The sequence below is a fragment of the Ceratotherium simum genome, chromosome 3 (genome assembly GCF_057802395.1).
Source record: "Ceratotherium simum simum isolate JZ-2026a chromosome 3, ASM5780239v1, whole genome shotgun sequence".
Classification (NCBI taxonomy): Eukaryota; Metazoa; Chordata; class Mammalia; order Perissodactyla; family Rhinocerotidae; genus Ceratotherium; species Ceratotherium simum.
In genome coordinates, this window is record NC_141902.1 from 70,355,037 (window position 1) to 70,373,905 (window position 18,869).

The window sequence follows — 18,869 nt, forward strand, 5'->3', positions numbered from 1 at the left end:
TACATCCCCAGAAAGGAACTGAGAAGCTCTCAATACAACAGTATGAAAAGTTCTCCAGGGAATATTGTCAAGTGTAAGAAGCAAGGTACCAACTTGTGTATACCGTGTGTTACCGTTTGTATCTGTCCAGAGCATCTCTAGAATGATGCAAAAGAAACTTCACAGTGCTGCCCCTGGGAGAGCAATGGGTGAGGGAAGGAGGAAGAATGGGAGGAAATTTTACTCTTCACTGTGAAGCCCTCTGGGCCTTAAAAAAATGTTTTTGAGGTGAAATTCACATAATACAAAATTAACCATATTAAAGTGCACAGTTCAGTGGCATTTAGTACAGTCACAATGTGCAACCACCAGCTCTATTTACTTGCAATACATTTCATCACCCTGGAAGGAAACCCTGTCCCCATTGAACAATCAGCCCCTTTCGTACATTTTACATGTCCTGCTGTATCAGTCGGAGTCCCAGCAGGAAAGAGATGGGACGATGGAAGAGTTTAATAAAGGGACAGGCAGAGATGTGAGGACAGGGTTAAGGGAGCCACAAGGGATGGCAAAGCGATGGCATGGAGCTAGACCACTCCTGTGGCCCAACGGAGCTGGGAGGGACAGTCCTTCCCCAAGCCACCTGGGAGGGGCTGCTGGATGGAGCTGTGGCTGTAAGGACAAGGCTACAGCTGCTGACAAAGGTGGAGCCAGCAGGGAGGCAGCAAGAGGAATGCAATTCCCAACCTTTCCTCTATCTCCCTCTGTTCTGCTCCAGCGAGCATTGGTCTAACTCAACCAGAGGGCCGGAGCCCGCATGGTGCTCGCGCAGGTCGGCTCCGCGGGACAGAGCCAGTGGAGAGGGAATGTGGGGGACAAAGGCAGAACCAGCACGTGGTTATAGTTACTTTTCCAAATGAAATTAGGTAACCATTTTTAAAGCTCAACTAAATCAGACTCAGCCACTTCCTGTCCCTCCTTCAGCACCTTGTCCCAGCATCAACCTTCTATATGAGATGTACCTTTGGTCCTCGTCCTCAGGTGGGGTCAACCCTCCAGGCAGGGACTGCCAAGTGTCTGTATTCCCATCAGCCTCTGTTGCCAGCCCACTGACTCTGCCCTCTCTTCATGTGGACCCTTGGTTCACTGCCTGCTCTGAGGAGGGGGGCTGCCCAGGCCCTCTTGCCCCTGGTGCCCTGGAACCATCTCCTTCTCTGTGGCCTGCACGGGGCACTCTAGGGCCTTGTCAGTTTCTTGGATGTCCTAGGGCCCCCACTACCCTCTTCCCTCCACACTGCTCAGGAAATGTGCCCAAGGGAGCTCCTCTCCAAGCCCCTCCCCAGGATCTTGCTTCCATAAGAGTCTGAGGGATGGGGGTGGGGAGGGCGACCACGACACACAACTTGCTGTGCCTCATTACACATCTTTCCAAACCTTTCCAGGCTTTCACCTTAACCAAGGCTTTTGAACATAAAAGCCAAGAATTCGACATCTCTTTTTTCTGATTCAGTTTCCCCTTGGGTGGGGGGTCACTGACCTATCACCTACAATGACATCCTGCATGGCACATCCAATGGGCCCCTGGGCACAGCTCTCCCCATCACCTTCTCATGTCCAGTTGGTGCTGGCAGCCACTTTGGCCAGCCTCCAAGTCATCACCCCCATGACCCAAACAGTTAAACCGAGGCCCAGAGATGGGCAGGAATCTGCCCAAGGTCACGGGGGCAGGGAGGTCAGTGGAAGATTCAGGCCTCAAAGCCAGACCTCAGCCTCCTGTCCAGTGTACCTTCAACAGTACTGGGGAGGCAGCATCCTGGGGCCTGAGGTCCAGGCCCTGAATTGCTTGGAGACAGCCAGCTCTTTTTCAGCCACCTGCCTTCAACAGTTAAGACAGCATTGCCTGTGACCCAGCTGGACCCACTGAGCCCTTGTGGGAACATCTTATAGGACTCTCCACCAATGCCTCTTGTATACAATTTATACTGGGTTGAATCACGTTTCCCCCAAACTCCTATCCACCCAAATTGACCTTATTTGGAAACTGGTTCTTTACAGACGTAATTAGTTAAGATGATATCATAATGGATCAAGGTGGGCTCTAGTCCAATGAATGGTATCTTTATAAGAAGAGAAAACAGGGACGTAGACCCAAAAAGGGAAGAGAGCCATGTGATGACGAGGCAGAAATTGAAGTGACGCATCTACAAGCCAAGGAACAGCAAGGATTGCCGGCAACCACTAGAAGCTAGAAGAGACAAAGAAAGACTCTTCCCTCGTGCCTTCAGAGGGAGCATGGCCCTGATGACGCCTTGGGTTCAGACTTCTGGCCTCCAGAACTGTGAGAGAATAAATTTCTATTGTTTTAAGCCACCCAATTTGTGGTACTTTGTTCCGGCAGCTCTAGGGAACGAATACAGTCAGTCTTAGAGGGGAGGTTTCTGGTATTCAGAGAAAGCCCTCTGTTCTCCCTGCCCTACAAGCATTTCCCACAGCTGTTTATAGATGCCTGAAAACCCACTGTAACACTCTTCTTTCCTTCAGCTGAGGGATAGATCCATGCTTATATCTAGGTGCCCCTGGAGGGTCAGCTTTCCTAGGTCCCCCCTACCATGTCTGCTTCAGTGCAAAGGCTTCTGTCAACTATAGAACAGTCCTCAGTGTGGGAAATGTCTCTTTCCTTCCCCCAGACTAGGACTCCTTAAGGGCAGGAGCCACGGGTCCTCCTCGCGTCTCCAGCCTCCAGCGCTGGGCCTGGGGGAGGTGGGCTGCGTGGGTGAAATCCCTTCCCAAGGCTCGGCCAGCTGACGGCGAGGCGGGGTTGCAGAGTGTGGGCCGTCGGGGTTAGCAGCCACCGCAGGATCTGGGTCCAGATTGGTGCTGAGAACCCCTTGTGCTCCCGTGTGGCCTTTTAAAGCCAGTGAAGAGGTTTTCTGGGGGCCCAGAAGCCCTGAGCCCATTGGCCAAACTTCCTGGGAGAACCGGAGCAGATTTGCATCAAAAAGAACACTGGCTTCATTGAAATTCTCCTCGTCTTGAGTGAAACAAAACTACGAAGAAAAGGCAAGTTTCAATCCTGAACAACTTCACCGCTGAGGAGTGTTTTGAGCTTCTAAAAATAGAGAGGAAATGGGCCTCTGTGGTCCACTCCAGTCGCCGCCTCCCCCCGCCCATGCCCGCCCCCACTGCCCACTCAAGGCCAACCTCTTGCACAGTGCGAGACTGAGCTCTCTGCGGCAGATGCCTGTGGCAGATGCTACGCCGTCCTGGAGCTGGACGCGGCTGCCCACGCGAGGACCCCAGCATGCCGGGCAGCAGAGAGGCCCCACGGGAGAGTCGGTGGGACGCGAACTCGGGGACCACCCAAGAAAACTTGGGAACCAGGTAAGTTGGCGGTTGGGTCTCTGTCCGCTGAGCCTGTGGGCCAAGGTCTGGACTTGACTCTGCTGTGTGAAGCTGGGCAAGCTGCCTCCCTCTCTGAGCCTCAGTTTCTCCATCTGGGAAGTGAAGGGAAGGGTCTGGATGATCTCTAAATGGAATAGGCACTGAACTGGGACGTGTGTCGTTTGGAGCTGTTACTTAGCCTCTACCTCCCCGTGTGGCCAAGAGGGCTCACCGCGGAATGAGTCACATCCCAGGGACAGGAGTAGGGGGCTGCAGTTAGATGGAGGAAGAGTTTTTCAGTCAATAAGAATGTTTCTCTGGGGGCCGGCCCAGTGGTGTAGTGGTTAAGGTCAGCATGCTCTGCTTCGGTGGCCCGAGTTTGCGGGTTCACAGGTTCGGATCCGAGGCGCAGACCTGCACCACTCGTAGGCAGCCACGGTGCGGCAGCAACCCACATACAAAATAGAGGAAGATTGGCACAGATGTTAGCTCCAGGCCAATCTTCCTCATCAAGAGGAAAAAAAAAGGATGTTTCTCCGTCTCCTCAAGGGGGCCTTTGGCGTGTGGAGTCAGTGACAGACAAGGACGGGGGACAGCCAGAGCGTCTAGCTCCAGCTTCTGTGTGACCTTGGCAGGCCCCTGCCCCTCTCTGGGCTGCAGCTTCCTTGTCCATACATGAGTGCACTGGTTGAAGTTTCCGAAAACCCTGCCGCTGCATATATCCCACTAACCTGTGATTCAGAAGAAGTGGATTTGATTCGTCAGACATTCACCAGTGCCCGCACTGGCCCTGGCCCCGGCCCTCTGAGAAGTGGGGCCAGATGCAGAGGGGGGATAGGCCCCTTGAGGTAGGCTAGCCCGGACTCCCAGGGGTAGATGCTGGATCTGCCCTGGGCACCGGCTGGCCTGCCACATCCCCTCCTCCCTGGGGTCCAAGGGCTCAGGGAGCAGGGCGTCGAGGCACTCCGCCCCACGAGGCCCTTGTAGGCATGCTTCAGAAACTCAGCCCTTGAAAACAAGAAACAAGGTGAGCCAGTTCTCAAGATTCCCTGCCCCCAGAATGAAGGGCCAAGGTGGGGGTCAGGAGCCCAGTGCCGCAGGCCCATGTGATAAGGGGGGGCAGAAGGTCCTGTGTGCCCAGCCAGGGCCTGGCCACTCTGCAGGAGGCTGAGCACCTGGGCTCACAGACGCCTGGGCCTGCTCTGCAGATACCATGAAAGGGAGGGGCCAAACAGGGGCTGAACCCCAGCCTAGCGCAGGGGAGGGTAAGGTGAGGTGCCCGTGGGGGAAGAGACGGCTGAAAACCCAGAGCTGGAGGGCCAGCCCCTCTGCTTTCTTGCTTGGTGACTTTGGGTAAGTCATTTAGCTTCTCTGAGCCTCAATATCACCCTCTATGCAAATGAGGACAAAACGCTTGACTCCTATCGACCTTGCAGAAACGTTTGGCAGATTCTCTCAGCTGGTGTGGACGAAACCTTCCAAAAGCACAAGGGCTGCCACTCCCACAGGCACAGTAACCCTCCCAGCAACACCCAGCGGCTTTCTTAGCAGCAGGCTGGGGAGCTCAGGCCTTGGGTTCCCATCCAGCCTACTCCGGACCTGCTCTGACCCTGGGCAAGACACCCTCTCTAAGCCTCAGTTTCCCCATCTGTCAAATGGGGAGGATAATGCCTGCTCTCTCAGCCTTGCAGAGTAGCTGTGAGGACAGGACTTTGAACCCTTGTTCAGTGTTGTTCTAAAGTCAGAGACGGTTACTGCTGTAGCAGCCCCTGGCCATTTCTCTGCCCCTCCAGCAGCAAAGGGCTCCATCTCAGGCTTGCCCATTTGGCCTGGCCTGGTAGGCACAGGCAGGCCACTGCTCCTGGGGGAGGGTGGGCCTGCAATTCTCCAAGAGCCTGAGACGCCCTCCCCTTCCCCCTCCCCTTCCCACTGTTGCAGAGAGGGAGGCTGGAGGTGGGGGAGGTGGAGACCAAGAGCTAGAGTAGCGTTGCACACCAGCCTGACCCACGTGAAGTCCCTTTGTGCCACACCGGTTGAGGGCTGGAGCCGAGTGGTACGGGCAGTGTCTGGGGGGAAGGAGCCAGGCCGGGGCCAGGAGAGGCGGAAACTGCTGGGCCGGAGCTGGGACCCGTCTGGCACTGATCTGGCAGCTTGTGCTCTGTGCCCTTTGAGGCTGCAGCCTCAGACCATGCCATCCATTAGAGGCAGCCATCCCCGTCGAGTACTGCCAGAGCCCCTGTTAAACTATCTGTCCGGTAGAGACACCAGGCTCCCTAAGCCTGAAGAAGTCCAGGCTGGAGGAAGGGCTTTGAAGGGACCAGAGAAGGGGGCAGTTCATCTGGGGTTTGAAAGGTTGTGGATGCCCGGGTGACAGGCAGGGGTACCGTGGGGATGAAGCTGTGGTGGTGGAGGGGTTACAGGTGGCAGACCAGTCAGGTTGGAGGCAGGCTAACTCCTGGGTCTGAATAGTATGGCCAGACTAGGAGTGGCCAGGACAGAGGAGGAGGCAGAGAGGAGCCCCAGGAGGCACGGAAGCAGCAGCAGCAGCAGCAGGAGAGCCTAGTTTTGGGGAGGGAAATCCGGCAGCGGTGAATACAGGCTGGAAGGGGGGTGGGCTGGAGGCGGGGGCCGGGAGACAGGAGCCTGCAGGCTCAAGTCTGGCCCAGGGAAGGATGGTGAGCTCTGAACTGACCACACTCACCTGGGCTCCCAGCTGCCTCTCCCAGCACTGCCTGCCCAAAGGCTGGTGCAGAGAGGAGCCCCCTCAGAGCCAGGGGTGTGGGGCAGGCGCAGGAGGCTGCTGCAAGCCCAGGGGAGAAGGCTGTTCTCACTGATAAAGCTTTCCAAGGATGACGGGGAGTGAGCTCCCCATCTCTGGAGTGTGCAAGCCTAGGAGGAACAAACAATTATAATGCAAATGCTACTGAAAGGATACAGGCATTCTTAAGAATATGGAATATCTAGAGCCTTCTAGGTCTTCCCAACTTCCTCCCCCCACCCCCCACTTCCTCATTATATGAAACTTGGTTGTTGCAAGTTGTTGTTTTTTTCATTTTTTGGTATCTTTATTGTTTTTCTCTGTTTTCATAAGTATACATTCATCTATTCAAAATTATTTACTGTTGAATATGTCAGACACTGTGCTAAGCACTGAGGGATATGATAGAAAACAGGACAAGTCCTTGACTTAAGGAGTTTATGTACTTGCGGCAAAGACAGACAAACAAATAATTCTACAATTACCTGGTAAACTATAATTGTGATAGGTACCGTGAAGGAATTAAGAAAAAAAAAGGAGGGAGTTTGATCAATGCCACAGAATTGTATACTTAAAAATGGTTAATATGGCAAATTTTATGTTATATATATTTTATCACAATAAAAAATGCCTTTAAAATGTTGGTAATTTTTTAAAAAATTATGGACAAAATGTAACAGAGGTCTGACTTAGTCTTGGAGTCAGGGAAGGCTTCCTTGGGAAAGTAACATTTAAGCTGAGACCTGAAAGATGAGTAGGAGGTGGTTAGGAGAAGAGATTGCTAGGAAAAGGATGTAGTGTGTGCAAAGGCCCTGAGGTGGGAAGGAGCTTGTAGTGTTTGAGAAACTAAAAGGCTAGTGAGCATAGGGCAAAGGACTTGGGAGTAAGTGCCACAGGAAGGCAAGATACTGGTGTCAAGAGTTCCAGGACAAAGGGCAGGGCACATCTGGGAAGTCAGAGTCCCTGGGGCAAATAACCCTAACCCTGGTCCCAGACATCTGAATGCAGATCTGGATGCCTTCAGGATGCAGGTCAGCCCAGGCCAGCCCTGGGTCCTTGTACGGGTTGCAGAGTCGTTAGCTGGGGAGAGCAGAACCCAAGCTGGCCTGGAGTTAGGATGCCGGGCCCAAAGCTGCCTTACTCTGTCCCCAGGCAAGCCCCTGAATGGCAGACTCTCAGGCCAGTGGAGTTTTTTTGGGTCACTGAGTCTAACCCACTTTGTTACAACATTCACGTATGATCAACCTACACTCACCTGAATACCTCCAGGACTGAGGACCTCACTTCTTATCTCTTTGTCCCTGCAAAAGACACAGTTTCATCTAGAGACAGAGGAGGCAGGAGAGAGTCCTATTTCACAGTGGGTCCTATGAGTGACCTCTGCGTCCTGGCTTTAGTCCCTCCTCCCCAGGCAGCCCCGGTTCCTTGCAGGGGAGCCTGTGAGGAACACGTGAGGTCAGGGCTGGGAAGGTGCTTTGGAAACTGTAAAGGTCATGACCACGTGAAGGACATTTAGGCCGTAGTTCAGACTCTAGTCCCAAGAAGCTGTAAAATAAGAATTTATATTTGCAGAATTTAACAGGTTGTGTGTTTTTTATTAATGGAAGCGAAACTTTCATGTGGTGAAATGTACAGACATGAGTATAATCTGATGACTTTTGACAAAAAGTATACACCCATGTAATCAACAACCCAGTAGAAATATAGAACCGTTTTCATCACCCAGAATGTTCTCTGTGCTGCCTTCCAGTCAAGTCTCACCCCTACTCTTCCCTAATCAACCAGTTTTGAATAGCCACTGTTCTGACTATCTTTGAACATCATAAAATGGAATCATACAGTATCTGTTTTTTTGTGTCTAGCTCCTTCCACTCATGTTATGTTTGTGAGATTCATCCACATTGTTAAGTGTTTCAGGGATTCATTCTTTTGTGCTGTTGAGTAGAATTCCCTTGTGTGTCTCTCCCACAATTTGTTTATTCATTCTCCTGTTGAGGCCACTTGTGTTGTTTCCAGTTTGGGGATTTTATGAATAAAGCTGTTACACATTGTGGCAGGACTTTTGTATAAGTTTTTTGTGGACATATGTACTCATTTTCTTTGGATAAATCTCTAGGAATACAGTTGCTGGATCAAAAGATAGGCAGGTGTTTAAAGAAGCAGCCAGTAGTTCCCCCCGTGGTTGTACTGTCCCCACGAGCAGTTTCTGTTGCTCCACGTCTTTCTCAACACTGGGTATTTTCTAATTTTTCTAAATCTTTCTAATTTTAGCCATTCTGGTGGGGAAATTGTGGTATCTCATAAGGGCTTTAATTCTAATTTCCCTGATAATGATGTTGAGCATATTTTCATGTGCTTATTGGCCATTTCTATATCTTTTCTTTTATGAAGTGTCTATTCAAATCTTTAGCCTGTTTTGTAATTGGGTGCTTAATCCTTTTATTATTGATTTGTAGGTTTGTTTTTTTTTTTTTTGCTGAGGAAGATTCACACTGAGCTAACATCTGTCACCAATATTCCTCCTTTTTTGCTTGAGGAAGATTAGCACTGAGCTAACATGTGTGCCAGTCTTCCTCTATTTTGTATGTGGATCACCACCACAGCATGGCTGACGAGTGGTGTAGGTCTATGCCCAGGAACCAAACTCGAGAACATGGGCTGCCGAAGCATAGCACACCTAACTTAACCACTACACCCCGGGGCTGGCCCTGTAGAGATTCTTCATATATTCTGGATATCAGTTCCTCATTAAATATATGTATTGCAAATGTTTTCTCCCAGTTTGTGGCTTATCTTCATTTTCCTAATGGTGTCTTTTGATGACAAACATTTTTTATTTGATAAAATCCAATTTATCTAAATTTTTTTTTTATGGTTAGTGCTATTGTGTTCTCTTTAAGAAATCTTTGCCTATACCAAGGTCATAAAGATAATTTTCTACGTGTTCTACTAGAAGCTTTATAGTTTTAGCTTTTACGTTTAGGTCTATGATTCATCTCAAATTAATATCTTCTTTTTTCCACATATTTATCCAGTTATTTAAGTGCCATTTGTTGAGAATAATTTTTTTCAGTATTAAATTGCCCTGGCTTCTCTGTAAAAATGTCAGTTGACCATATATATATGGGCCTGTTTCTGGATTTTCTTCCACTGAGCTATTTTCCTATCTTTATGTCAATACTGTACTATCTTCATTCCTACAGCTTTATATTAAGTCTTGAAATCAGGTGGTGCTGGTCTCTAACTTGGTTCTTTTTTTATTTTCAAGATTGTTTTGGCTATCCTAGGTGTGGCAGGCAGCCTCTAAGATGCTCCTCCGTGATTCCTGCCCTCTGGATTCTTGTGTAATCCCATACCCTAGAATGCAGGCTGACTTAATAACTCACTTCTAACAAGTAGAACATGGCAAAGTGACGGGACTTCACTTCAGAGATTTGGTTACAAAAGACCATGCTTTCGTTCTGATTGCTGTCCTTCATTTTCCTCCTTGCTTGCTCTGAGGGAGGGGGCTATGTGGCAAGGACTTGAGGAAGACCTCTGGCCAACAGCCAGTGGGGAATCAAGGCCTTCAGTCCAACAGCCTGCAAGGAACTGAATCCTGCCAACAACCACATGAATGAGCTTAGAAGCAGATCCTCCCCCACTTGAACCTTCAGATGAGACTGCATCCCTGGCTCACAGTTTGATTGTATCCTCATGAGAGGCTTTGAATCAGAGGCACTCAGCTAAGCCACACCTAGATTCTTAATCCAGAGAAAATGTGAGATGATAAATGCTTGTTTTTTTAAGTCTCTACATCTTGGGATACTTGTTATGTAACAATAGATTACCAATACACTAGCTCCTTTGTATTTCCATGCAAAATTTGGAATCATCTTGTCAGTTTCTATGGAAAAGACTGTTAAAATTTTGATTGTGAATGAACTGACTCTATATTTCAAAGTGGGGAGAATCTTCTGATCCACATACATGGTATGTATTTCTACTTACTGAATTCTTTGATTTCTCTCAATTATGTTGTGTAGTTTCCAGTGTAGATGTCATGCACATTTTTTCTTAAATTTTTTTCTAAGAATTATACGGGTTTTGTTGCTATGTAAATTGTATTTTAAATTTAATTTTCTAATCATTTGTTGTTGGTATATAGAAATACAACTGATTTTTTAAAATATTGACCTTGTATCCTGTGATCTTACTAAATTCGCTTATTAGTTCCAGTACTTTTGTTTTAGATCCTCTAGGATTTTTTAATATAGACAATTTTGTTATCTATTAATAAAGATAGTTTTACTTCTTCCTTTCCAATCATTTTGCCTTTTAATTCCTCTTGCCTTATTGCACTGGCTAAGACCTCCAATATAATGTTGAACAGAGGTAGTAAGAGTGGACATCCTTGCCTTGTTGCTAATATTTTTAGCATTTCTAGTGATCTTTATTCCTTCCTGTAGATTCATGTTTCCATCTGGTACAATTTCCGTCAGCCTGAGTGAATTCCTATAGCATTTCTTATAGTGAAAGCGTTCTAGTTATCTCTTGCTGCTTAACAAATTACTCAGAAATGTGATGTCTCAAATCAACAACATCATTTATTATCTCTCATGGTTTCTATGGGTCAGTAATTCAGGAGCAACTTAGCTGAGTGGCTCTGGCTCAGGGTCTCATGAGACTGTACTCTAGAAGTCAGCCAGGGTGGCAGTCATCTGGAATTGGAGGCCCTGCTTTCGACCTCACTTATAAGGTTGTTGGCAGCCCTCTGCTCCTCACTGGCTGTGTTAGTTTCCTACTGCCACTGTAACAAATTACCACAAGCTTCGTGGCTTAAGACAGCAGAAATGTATTCTTTCACCGTTCTGGAGGCCGGAAGTCTGAAATCAGCTAAAATCAAGATGTCAGCAGAGCTGTCAGCAGAGTCTCCAGAGACTCTAGGGGAGAATCCATTCCTTGGCCCTTCCATCTTCTGATGGCTACCAGCATCCACCCTTGGCTCGTGGTTGCATCATTCCAATCTCTTCCTCTGTGGTCACGTTGTCTTCTCCTCTTCTGCGTGTGTGTCAAATCTCCCTCTGCCTCCCTCTTGTAAGGATACATGTGGTTGCATTTAGGGCCCACTTAGATAATCCAGAGTAGTTTCCCTGTTTCAAGATCCTTAATTTAATCACACCTGCAAAATCCTTTTTGGGCAGGGGGAGGGAGCATATAAGGTAATATTCAAAAATTCCAGAGGTTAGGTGATGGATATTTTGGGGGGACATTTTTCAACTTACCACACTGGCTGTTGGCCAGAGACCTTAGTTTTGCCAGTGGACCTCTCTATAATCTGCTTGAATGTCCTTTTGACGTGGCGGCTGGTGGCTGGGTCTGTGGCCATCTCAAAGTCTTCTTTACTCATATATCTGGTGCCTAAGGTGGGAAGACTCAATAAACTGGGATTTGGAACAGCTGGGGCTCCTCAGTGTCTCCCTTTATTTCTATGTGGCTTCTTCACATGATCTCCTTCATGGTGGCTTCAAGGTAGCCAGACTTCTGACACAGAGGGTCAGGGATCCAAAAAGCATGAGTCCTGAGAGATTGGTGAAAACTGTATCATCTTTTATGATCTAGCCTTGGAAATCACATAATGTCACTTCTACTACACTGTATTTATTAGAAGCCAGTCATTAAGGCCATCTCATATTCAAGGAGAGGAGAATTAGACTCAACTTATTGATGGGAGGAATGTTAAAGAATTTGCAGGCATGGTTTCACGCCATCACAGAAGTGTACTGGTGAAAAATCCTCTCATCTTTCATTTAAATGAAAAATGTCATTATTTCACCTTTGTTTTGAAAGATATTTTCACTGGAAAGAGAATTCTAGGGTGATCATTTATTTATTTTAGCACTTTAAAATATATTACATTGTCTTTTGGTCTCCTTTGTTTCTTACGAAAAGTTAGCCACCATTTCTATCGTTGTTTCCTTTTATGTAATATGTTTTCTCCTCCACTTCTGCCTTGGTTGCTTTTAAAACGTTATCCATATCTTTGATATTCAGCAGTTTCACTATGATAAATTTAACTGTGGGTTTCTTTTGTTTCAATGCAGCTTAGGTTCACTGATCTTCATCTATAATTTCTAGGTTTTCATCTGTAATTTTTAGGTTGTTGTTTTTGACCAAATTTGAAAAAAAAAATTAGATGTTATTATTATTAATTTTATTTTGTGAGGAAGATCAGCCCTGAGCTAACATCCATGCCAATCCTCCTCTTTTTTTTTTTTTTTTTTTTTTTGCTGAGGAAGACTGGCCCTGGGCTAACATCTGTGCCCATCTTCCTCCACTGTATATGGGACGCCACCACAGCATGGCCTGACAAGTGGTGTGTCGGTGCGCACCTGGGATCCAAACCTGCGCCGCCAGCTGCAGAGCGCGCACACTTAACTGCTACCCCATGGGGCCGGCCCCTAGACATTATTTTTTTTAATATTTTTTCTGCCACATTCTCTCTTTCCCCTTCTCAGAGACTCCAATTAAGTGTATGTTAGACCACTTGATAGCGTCTCACAGGTCACTGAGGTTCTGTTCATTTTTTTTAATATAACAGCTTTATTGAGATATAATTTACAGACTGTACAATTCACCCATTTAAAGTGAAAAATTCAATGGTTTTTAGTATATTCACAGAGTTGTGCAGCCATTGCCACCATCGATTTTAGAGCATTTTAATTGTCGCCAAAAGAAACCCTAAACCCATTAGCAGTCACTTCCCATTTCCCCTCAAGCCCCCAGCACTAGGCAACCACTAATCTACTTTTTCATCTCTGTAGATGTGCTTATTCTGGACATTTTACTTAAATAGACTAATATATCATCTATTGTGAATAACTTCTTTCACTTAATATAATGTTTTCAAGATTCACCCATGTTGTATCATGTATCAGTATTTCATTCCTTTCATGGCCAAATAATATTCCAGTGAATGGATATGCCACATTTTGTTTCCCCATTCATCAGTTGATGGACATTTGGGTTGTTTTCACTTTTTGGTTATTATGAATAATGCTGCTATGAACATTTATGTTCAAGTTTTTGTGTGGACATGTCTTAATTTCTCTTGGGTAGATATGTAGGAGTGGAATTACTGGGTCATATGATAACTCTATGCATAACTGTTTGAGGAACCACCAAACTGTTTTCCAAAGCAGCTGCATTACCACCGGGAGTGTATGAGAGTTCCAATTGCTCCACATCCTCAACAACACTGTTAGTATCTGTCTTTTATGTACAGCCATCCTAGTGGGTGTGAACTGTTGTCTCTTTGTGATGTTTTTTTGTTAATAATTTTATTTATTTTTTCCCCCAAAGCCCCAGTAGATAGTTGTATGTCATAGCTGCACATCCTTCTAGTTGCTGTATGTGGGACGTGGCCTCAGCATGGCTGGAGAAGCAGTGCGTCAGTGCGCGCCCGGGATCCGAACCCGGGCCGCCAGCAGCGGAGCGCGTGCACTTAACCGCTAAGCCACGGGGCTGGCCCTCTCTTTGTGATTTTGACTTGCATTTCCTGATAGCTAATGATGTTGAGCATCTTTTAATGTGCTTGTTGTCCATTTATATATCTTCTTCGGAGGAATGTCTCTTTGAATCCTTTGCTCAGTTTTAATCAGGTTATTTCTCTTTTTATTATTGAATTGTAAGGGTTCTTTATATATTCTGCTACAATTCTCTTATCAGGTATATGATTTGCAAATATTTTCTCTCATTCTGTGGGTTATCTTTTTACTTTCTTGATGGTGTTCTTTGAAGCACAAAAAGGTTTAATTTTGATGTAGTCAAATTTGTTTATCTGTTTTTCTTGTGTTGATTGTGCTTTTGGTGTCATAACTAAGAAGGCTTTGCCTAACTCAAGGCCACAGAGATTTACTCTTATATTTTCTTTTAATATTTTTACAGTTTTAGCTCTTATATTTAGGTCTTTGATACATTTTGAGTTAATTTTTTGTGTACGGTGTGAGGAAGTGGTCCAACTTTCTTCTTTTGCATGTGGATATTCAGTTGTCCCAACACCATTTGTTGAAAAGACTATCTTTCCCCATTGAATTTCTTGGAAACTTTGTTGAAAATCAATTGACTATAAATGTGAAGGTTGATTTCTGGATTCTATGTTCTATTCCATTCTTCCATATGTCTATCCTTATGCCAGTACCATATTGTCTTGATTACCCTAGGTTTGTATTACGTTTTGAAATCAAGAAATGTGAATCTTCCAACTTCGTTCTTTTTCCAGATTGTTTTGGCTATTCTGCGTCGTTTGAATTTTTGTATGAATTTTAGACCAGCTTGTTAATTTATGCAAAAAATCCAGCTGAGATTTTGACAGAGATTGTGTTGACCTGTAGATCAATTTGAGAAGTATTGCCATCTTAACAATATTAAGTGTCTTGAACTTGAGATGCCTTTCCATCTGTTTAGATCTTCATTAGTTTCTTTCAACAATGTTTTGTTCTGTTCAATTAAAAAATATCTTTTCTCTCTACTCTTTGGATTGAATAATTTCTATTATTCTGTCTTCAAGTTCATGAACTTTTTTTGATAGTTTCCAATATGCTGTTGAGCTCATCTGGTGAATTTTTCATTTCTGAGATTCTGCTTTTCTTGTACTTTCTATTTTTCTGTTGAGATTCTCCATCTGTTCATCAATTATGTTTATTTTTTCTTTAAATTATCAAGCATGTGTTAGTAGCTGTTTTAAAGTCCTTGTACGCTTATTCCAACATCTATGTCATATCTGAGTTTGCTTCTATTGGCAGCCTTTTTTCCTGATTTTCACTCACATTTCTCTCTTTTTCAGATGTGCAGTCATTTTTTGTTCTATGTTGGATAGTGTGATGATATGTCAGGAGTATGTTGAGTATAAGAATTTAAAAAGACGTGCTTTCAACTAGTATCTCAGCCACAGGGCTCTACCTTTATGAGCCAAATGTTCCACATTGCTGAGGTGTGTGGAGAGGCGTCAGGATCCTCATCTGACTTTAGGCAGTGCATATAGTGGTTAAGAACATAAAATCTGGAGTCAGATTGCCTGGATTTGAATCCCAGCTATTTTAATTTCTAGCTGTATAATCTTCAGTAAGTTACTTTCTGTGCTTCCATTTCCTCACAAAATGGGGATTATTATTCAGTGCCTACTTTGTAGGATTGTTGAGATAATTATATGAGTTAATACATGTAAAGCAATTGGAACAGTGCCTGGCACATACCAAGGGCTCAGTAAACACTAGTTCTCACTTTTAAGAAAGTGAAATGATGTTCCCCTGAAAGACCAATCTCCTGCTCCTCTGGGCTCCCACTGCATGACCCCCTTGCCTGCCATGTTCACAGATGCCTCTCATGTGCACAGACCATGTAGGTGCCTCTCTCCTTCACTTTCCTCTTTAGACTGTGGGCTCCTCCAGGGCAGGGACCAAGTCTGGGAGCCAGCATCCTCACATTGCAGGGGCGTGATGCCCCTATTTGTGGAAGTCTGACCGACAGCTTTGTCTCCTCCCATACACCATGAATTCCTCTAGCTGAGAACTGGTCCTGAGCCTGAAGAATAGGCAGTATTCTTCCTTTTTCTCATCTCCCTAGAAGAAACACGGAAAACCACCTATCATGAGAGCCGGGACTTAGAGACCATCCCATCCACGCCTTCATTTTACAGATGGGGTAGCAGAAACCCTAACAGGAGAAGGAGTGTGCCCAAAGCCACATTTGTGGTACTTCAAATAAAACAACAAGTGATGGGAGATGGCAATTTTCTAGGAGTCATTTCAGCTCTGCCCTCCCAATGATGATAAAAAGTGCCATTTGGCAGTTACCTGTGTCTGTCATCAATACAACATAAGAAAATGGTTTAATTATGATTTAATACATGCACCTTGCTTATACGCGATATTTTCAAAACATTAGTTGGAGGAGGGGTATACTAAAAGGGTCTGATGATGAAAGACTGGAAGCAGGGGTTTAGAGGACCGTGGGATGCCCACTTTTCTACATCTCCCCTCTTTTTTCCCCTGCCCCGCCCACCTCAGTCACCCAGTAGGCCTGAGACCATTGGGTGCAGCCTGTTGGTTAAGAGCATAAACTCCGAAACTCACCTGCCTGAATTTATATCCTGACTCTGCTAACCAAAAGACCCTGGACAAGTTATATAATCTCTCTGTACCTCAATTTTCTCATCTGTAAAGTGGAGCTAGTGATAGGAACTACCTCACTGGGCTGTTGTGAGGATTGAGTGTGTTGATATATGTGTAAGGTGCAGGGAACATTCCCTGGCACACAGTAAGTGCTGCATACACGTTAGCTACTAGCTATTACTATGATTATTCCTGTTTTCACCCTGCCCCCTGAGGCCTGGGAGCCTGGCAACACCCAGCCTTGTAGCCTTCTCCTTGCCTGGTGAAGCAGAATTCCAGCCCAGGCACTCAAATCACCAGTCACAGACAGAAAATTGGAAGGCCCTTTGTCTGGGATGTGTCCAAGGAAACTGAGTCCCAGAGAAGACCAGAGACCTGCCCAAGATCACCCAACTGTGGCAGAGCCTGGGCTGGAATCCAGTTGTCCTGGAGCCCAGAGAACTCTGTCTTGGGCATGACCAGCCCGCCTGCCGACTCTTTCCGGGCTTTGTAGTGCAACTTGACGATTGAAGCATTTATTTCTATGCAGGCTGTGTGATTTGGCTTGACAGGGTTGGACACTCCGGGCGCTGCCAATTGGGTGAGAAGTGAGCTGGCTGGCTGGACTGCCCCCACCCACCACAGCAGGAGCCAAAGTGAAGCTGGGACGAGCCTTCGGAGCTGAGGCCTCTCATCAAGCCCACTCCTGTTGGGGCCTTGGACTGGGGGCTCGGTCACAGTCAAGAGTCCCAGGGTGCCTGCTCCAAATACATTCCTTCTGGTGGATATCGGGGGAAATGTCTTAGACAGCCCTGCCCTGTCCTTACCGTTCCCAGAGACTGTGGGTCCCCAGAAGATCTCTGCTGTGGCCAGGGACCCCTGTGAGCTGGGAGACCAAGGCTGGAGGAGGTCCACAGCCCAGGTCTGTCACAGGGGCCTTGGATCCCTTCCTTTCTGCGCCAGCCTTCCACACCATGCCATTGCCTAGGACGCTTGCCCTCTGCCTCACATGAAATAATCAAACCTTTACCCCTTGCCAACTTTCTCCCTTTAATTTTGTTGTACCCACTACCCCAACCTAGGTCTGGTGACCCCACAGTGACCTTGAATGCATTTTTGTTTATTGATGGTCAAGCCCATCATCTCTAAGCCTTCGAGGCAGGGACCAGGCTCACTTTGCTCACCCTGTCCCCTTGCCCCCTGCAATGTCTGCACAGAGGTGATGCTAAGTCAATAATCGTGGTAGGAAGGAAGATCCTCATGGAGCTGTCAGTCAAGGGCCAGAGAGAGATCATTTCTGACTCTGGGAATATGGACTCAATTAAGATTTTTATTTCATGGTAGATAATTATGTTTAAAAAAGCAACACCCAGCCTTTAAATCCTAAGTACTCTGGGAGGGGCTCAGTCAGGGCTGCCCCAGGAAGAAGCAAGAGAGCTGCGGGCCCCTCCCAGAAGACTTCCTGGAGGAGGAGGGGTCTGAAAAACAGTAAGAGGCTTCTGCCAGGGCAGGCCAGCTTACGGCTTTGGAAGGAGATGGGAAGGAAGATTACACATTTTGCAAGCTTCCTGATCCTGGAATAAGCCCATTTGCCTGGCCTCCTCATCAATTTGGAAACTCTACATCCAGAGTGATCATCAAGCCTCCCACTAGGCACTGAGAGATCTGGGAGTGGAGTTCCTGCTAGGCCTCGAAGTGAGGATATTTCCACCACCACCCTCACCCACATCAACCCCCAGTGCCAACTCCTATCATTAACATCACTGCTCTGTCCTCACCAGGAGAGTGGGAAGAGGAGCAGGGAGCAATCCACGTCCTCTTCAGGACAGAGGTGGGATCTGCTTTCCTTTCTGAGCTTCACTGTGGCTGCTTGTTAATACGGTGTGGGCTTCCAAAGCCCCCTAGAAGCCCCGAAACAGCAAGAGAGCGTCTGGGTGCATTGATGGGGGGTGAGGGGAGGGCTTCCAGCAAGTTCTCAAAGGTGCTCATAACCCTTGGGAGGCTCAGGACCAGCAATCCAGACCTGAATTGTCAAGGCATCCCAAGGTGGCAGTGGGCAAGGATTACTGGGAAAAGAGGCCTTTAAGGAGCTAGAATTTGATGAAGGGCAGAATTTTCTTGAAGCTGGTGCACTGGCATCGACCTACCAGCTTAGTGTAGCAATCTAGAAATTGTCTGCCATCTGACTGGGTTGAAGGCCTTGGAACAAGCTCTGACCCCATCCCTGCTGCTTTGCCCTGCGCCTTGGCCTTCAAATTAGGGCTTAGAATTTCCCCCTAACACCCAGTGAGGCTGCCTCCATTTTTTCATCTTATCCAACGCCACAAACCTGTGAGTCTCTAAAGTGAGGGAGGAAGCGGAGGGGGCATTAGAGGGCGAAGGGCAAGTTGCAGAGACATTTGTTACCATGGGATAGAGGCTATCCAGAGGCAAGGGTGAGAGGGAGTGGTTGGCTGAGTTTTATGATGCAAACAATGGGCAAATCTAGTGTACGTGGTGTCCTAGCTTCAGAGCTGGTCGTGGAGCCCTGGTTCTCAGGTGCCGACTCTGCCTCTTGCTGGGCATGTGACACGGAACAAGTCTACAGCTCTCTGGGCCTCTGTTGTCTCATCTGGAAAAGG

The 18,869-nt window shown here is 46.7% G+C and overlaps 1 protein-coding gene across 4 annotated transcripts in view; it reads left to right on the top strand.

Annotated features, from left to right (window-relative positions):
• The first annotated feature begins 3,176 nt into the window (after positions 1-3,176).
• ACSBG1 (acyl-CoA synthetase bubblegum family member 1) overlaps positions 3,177-18,869 on the top strand; it is a 57,036-nt gene continuing 41,343 nt past the window's right edge. For 2 of the 4 annotated variants that reach the window (XM_087428771.1, XM_087428773.1), the window contains exon 1: positions 14,583-18,079. Coding sequence is in view for 2 of the 4 variants with exons in the window: in XM_087428770.1 (XP_087284896.1) it covers positions 3,230-3,360 (131 nt within the window). In the remaining 2 variants the exon portion in view is untranslated. Of the gene's footprint in view, positions 3,361-14,582; positions 18,080-18,869 lie in introns of those variants that run through there. The other 2 variants (XM_087428770.1, XM_004421871.3) reach the window with 2 other exon arrangements.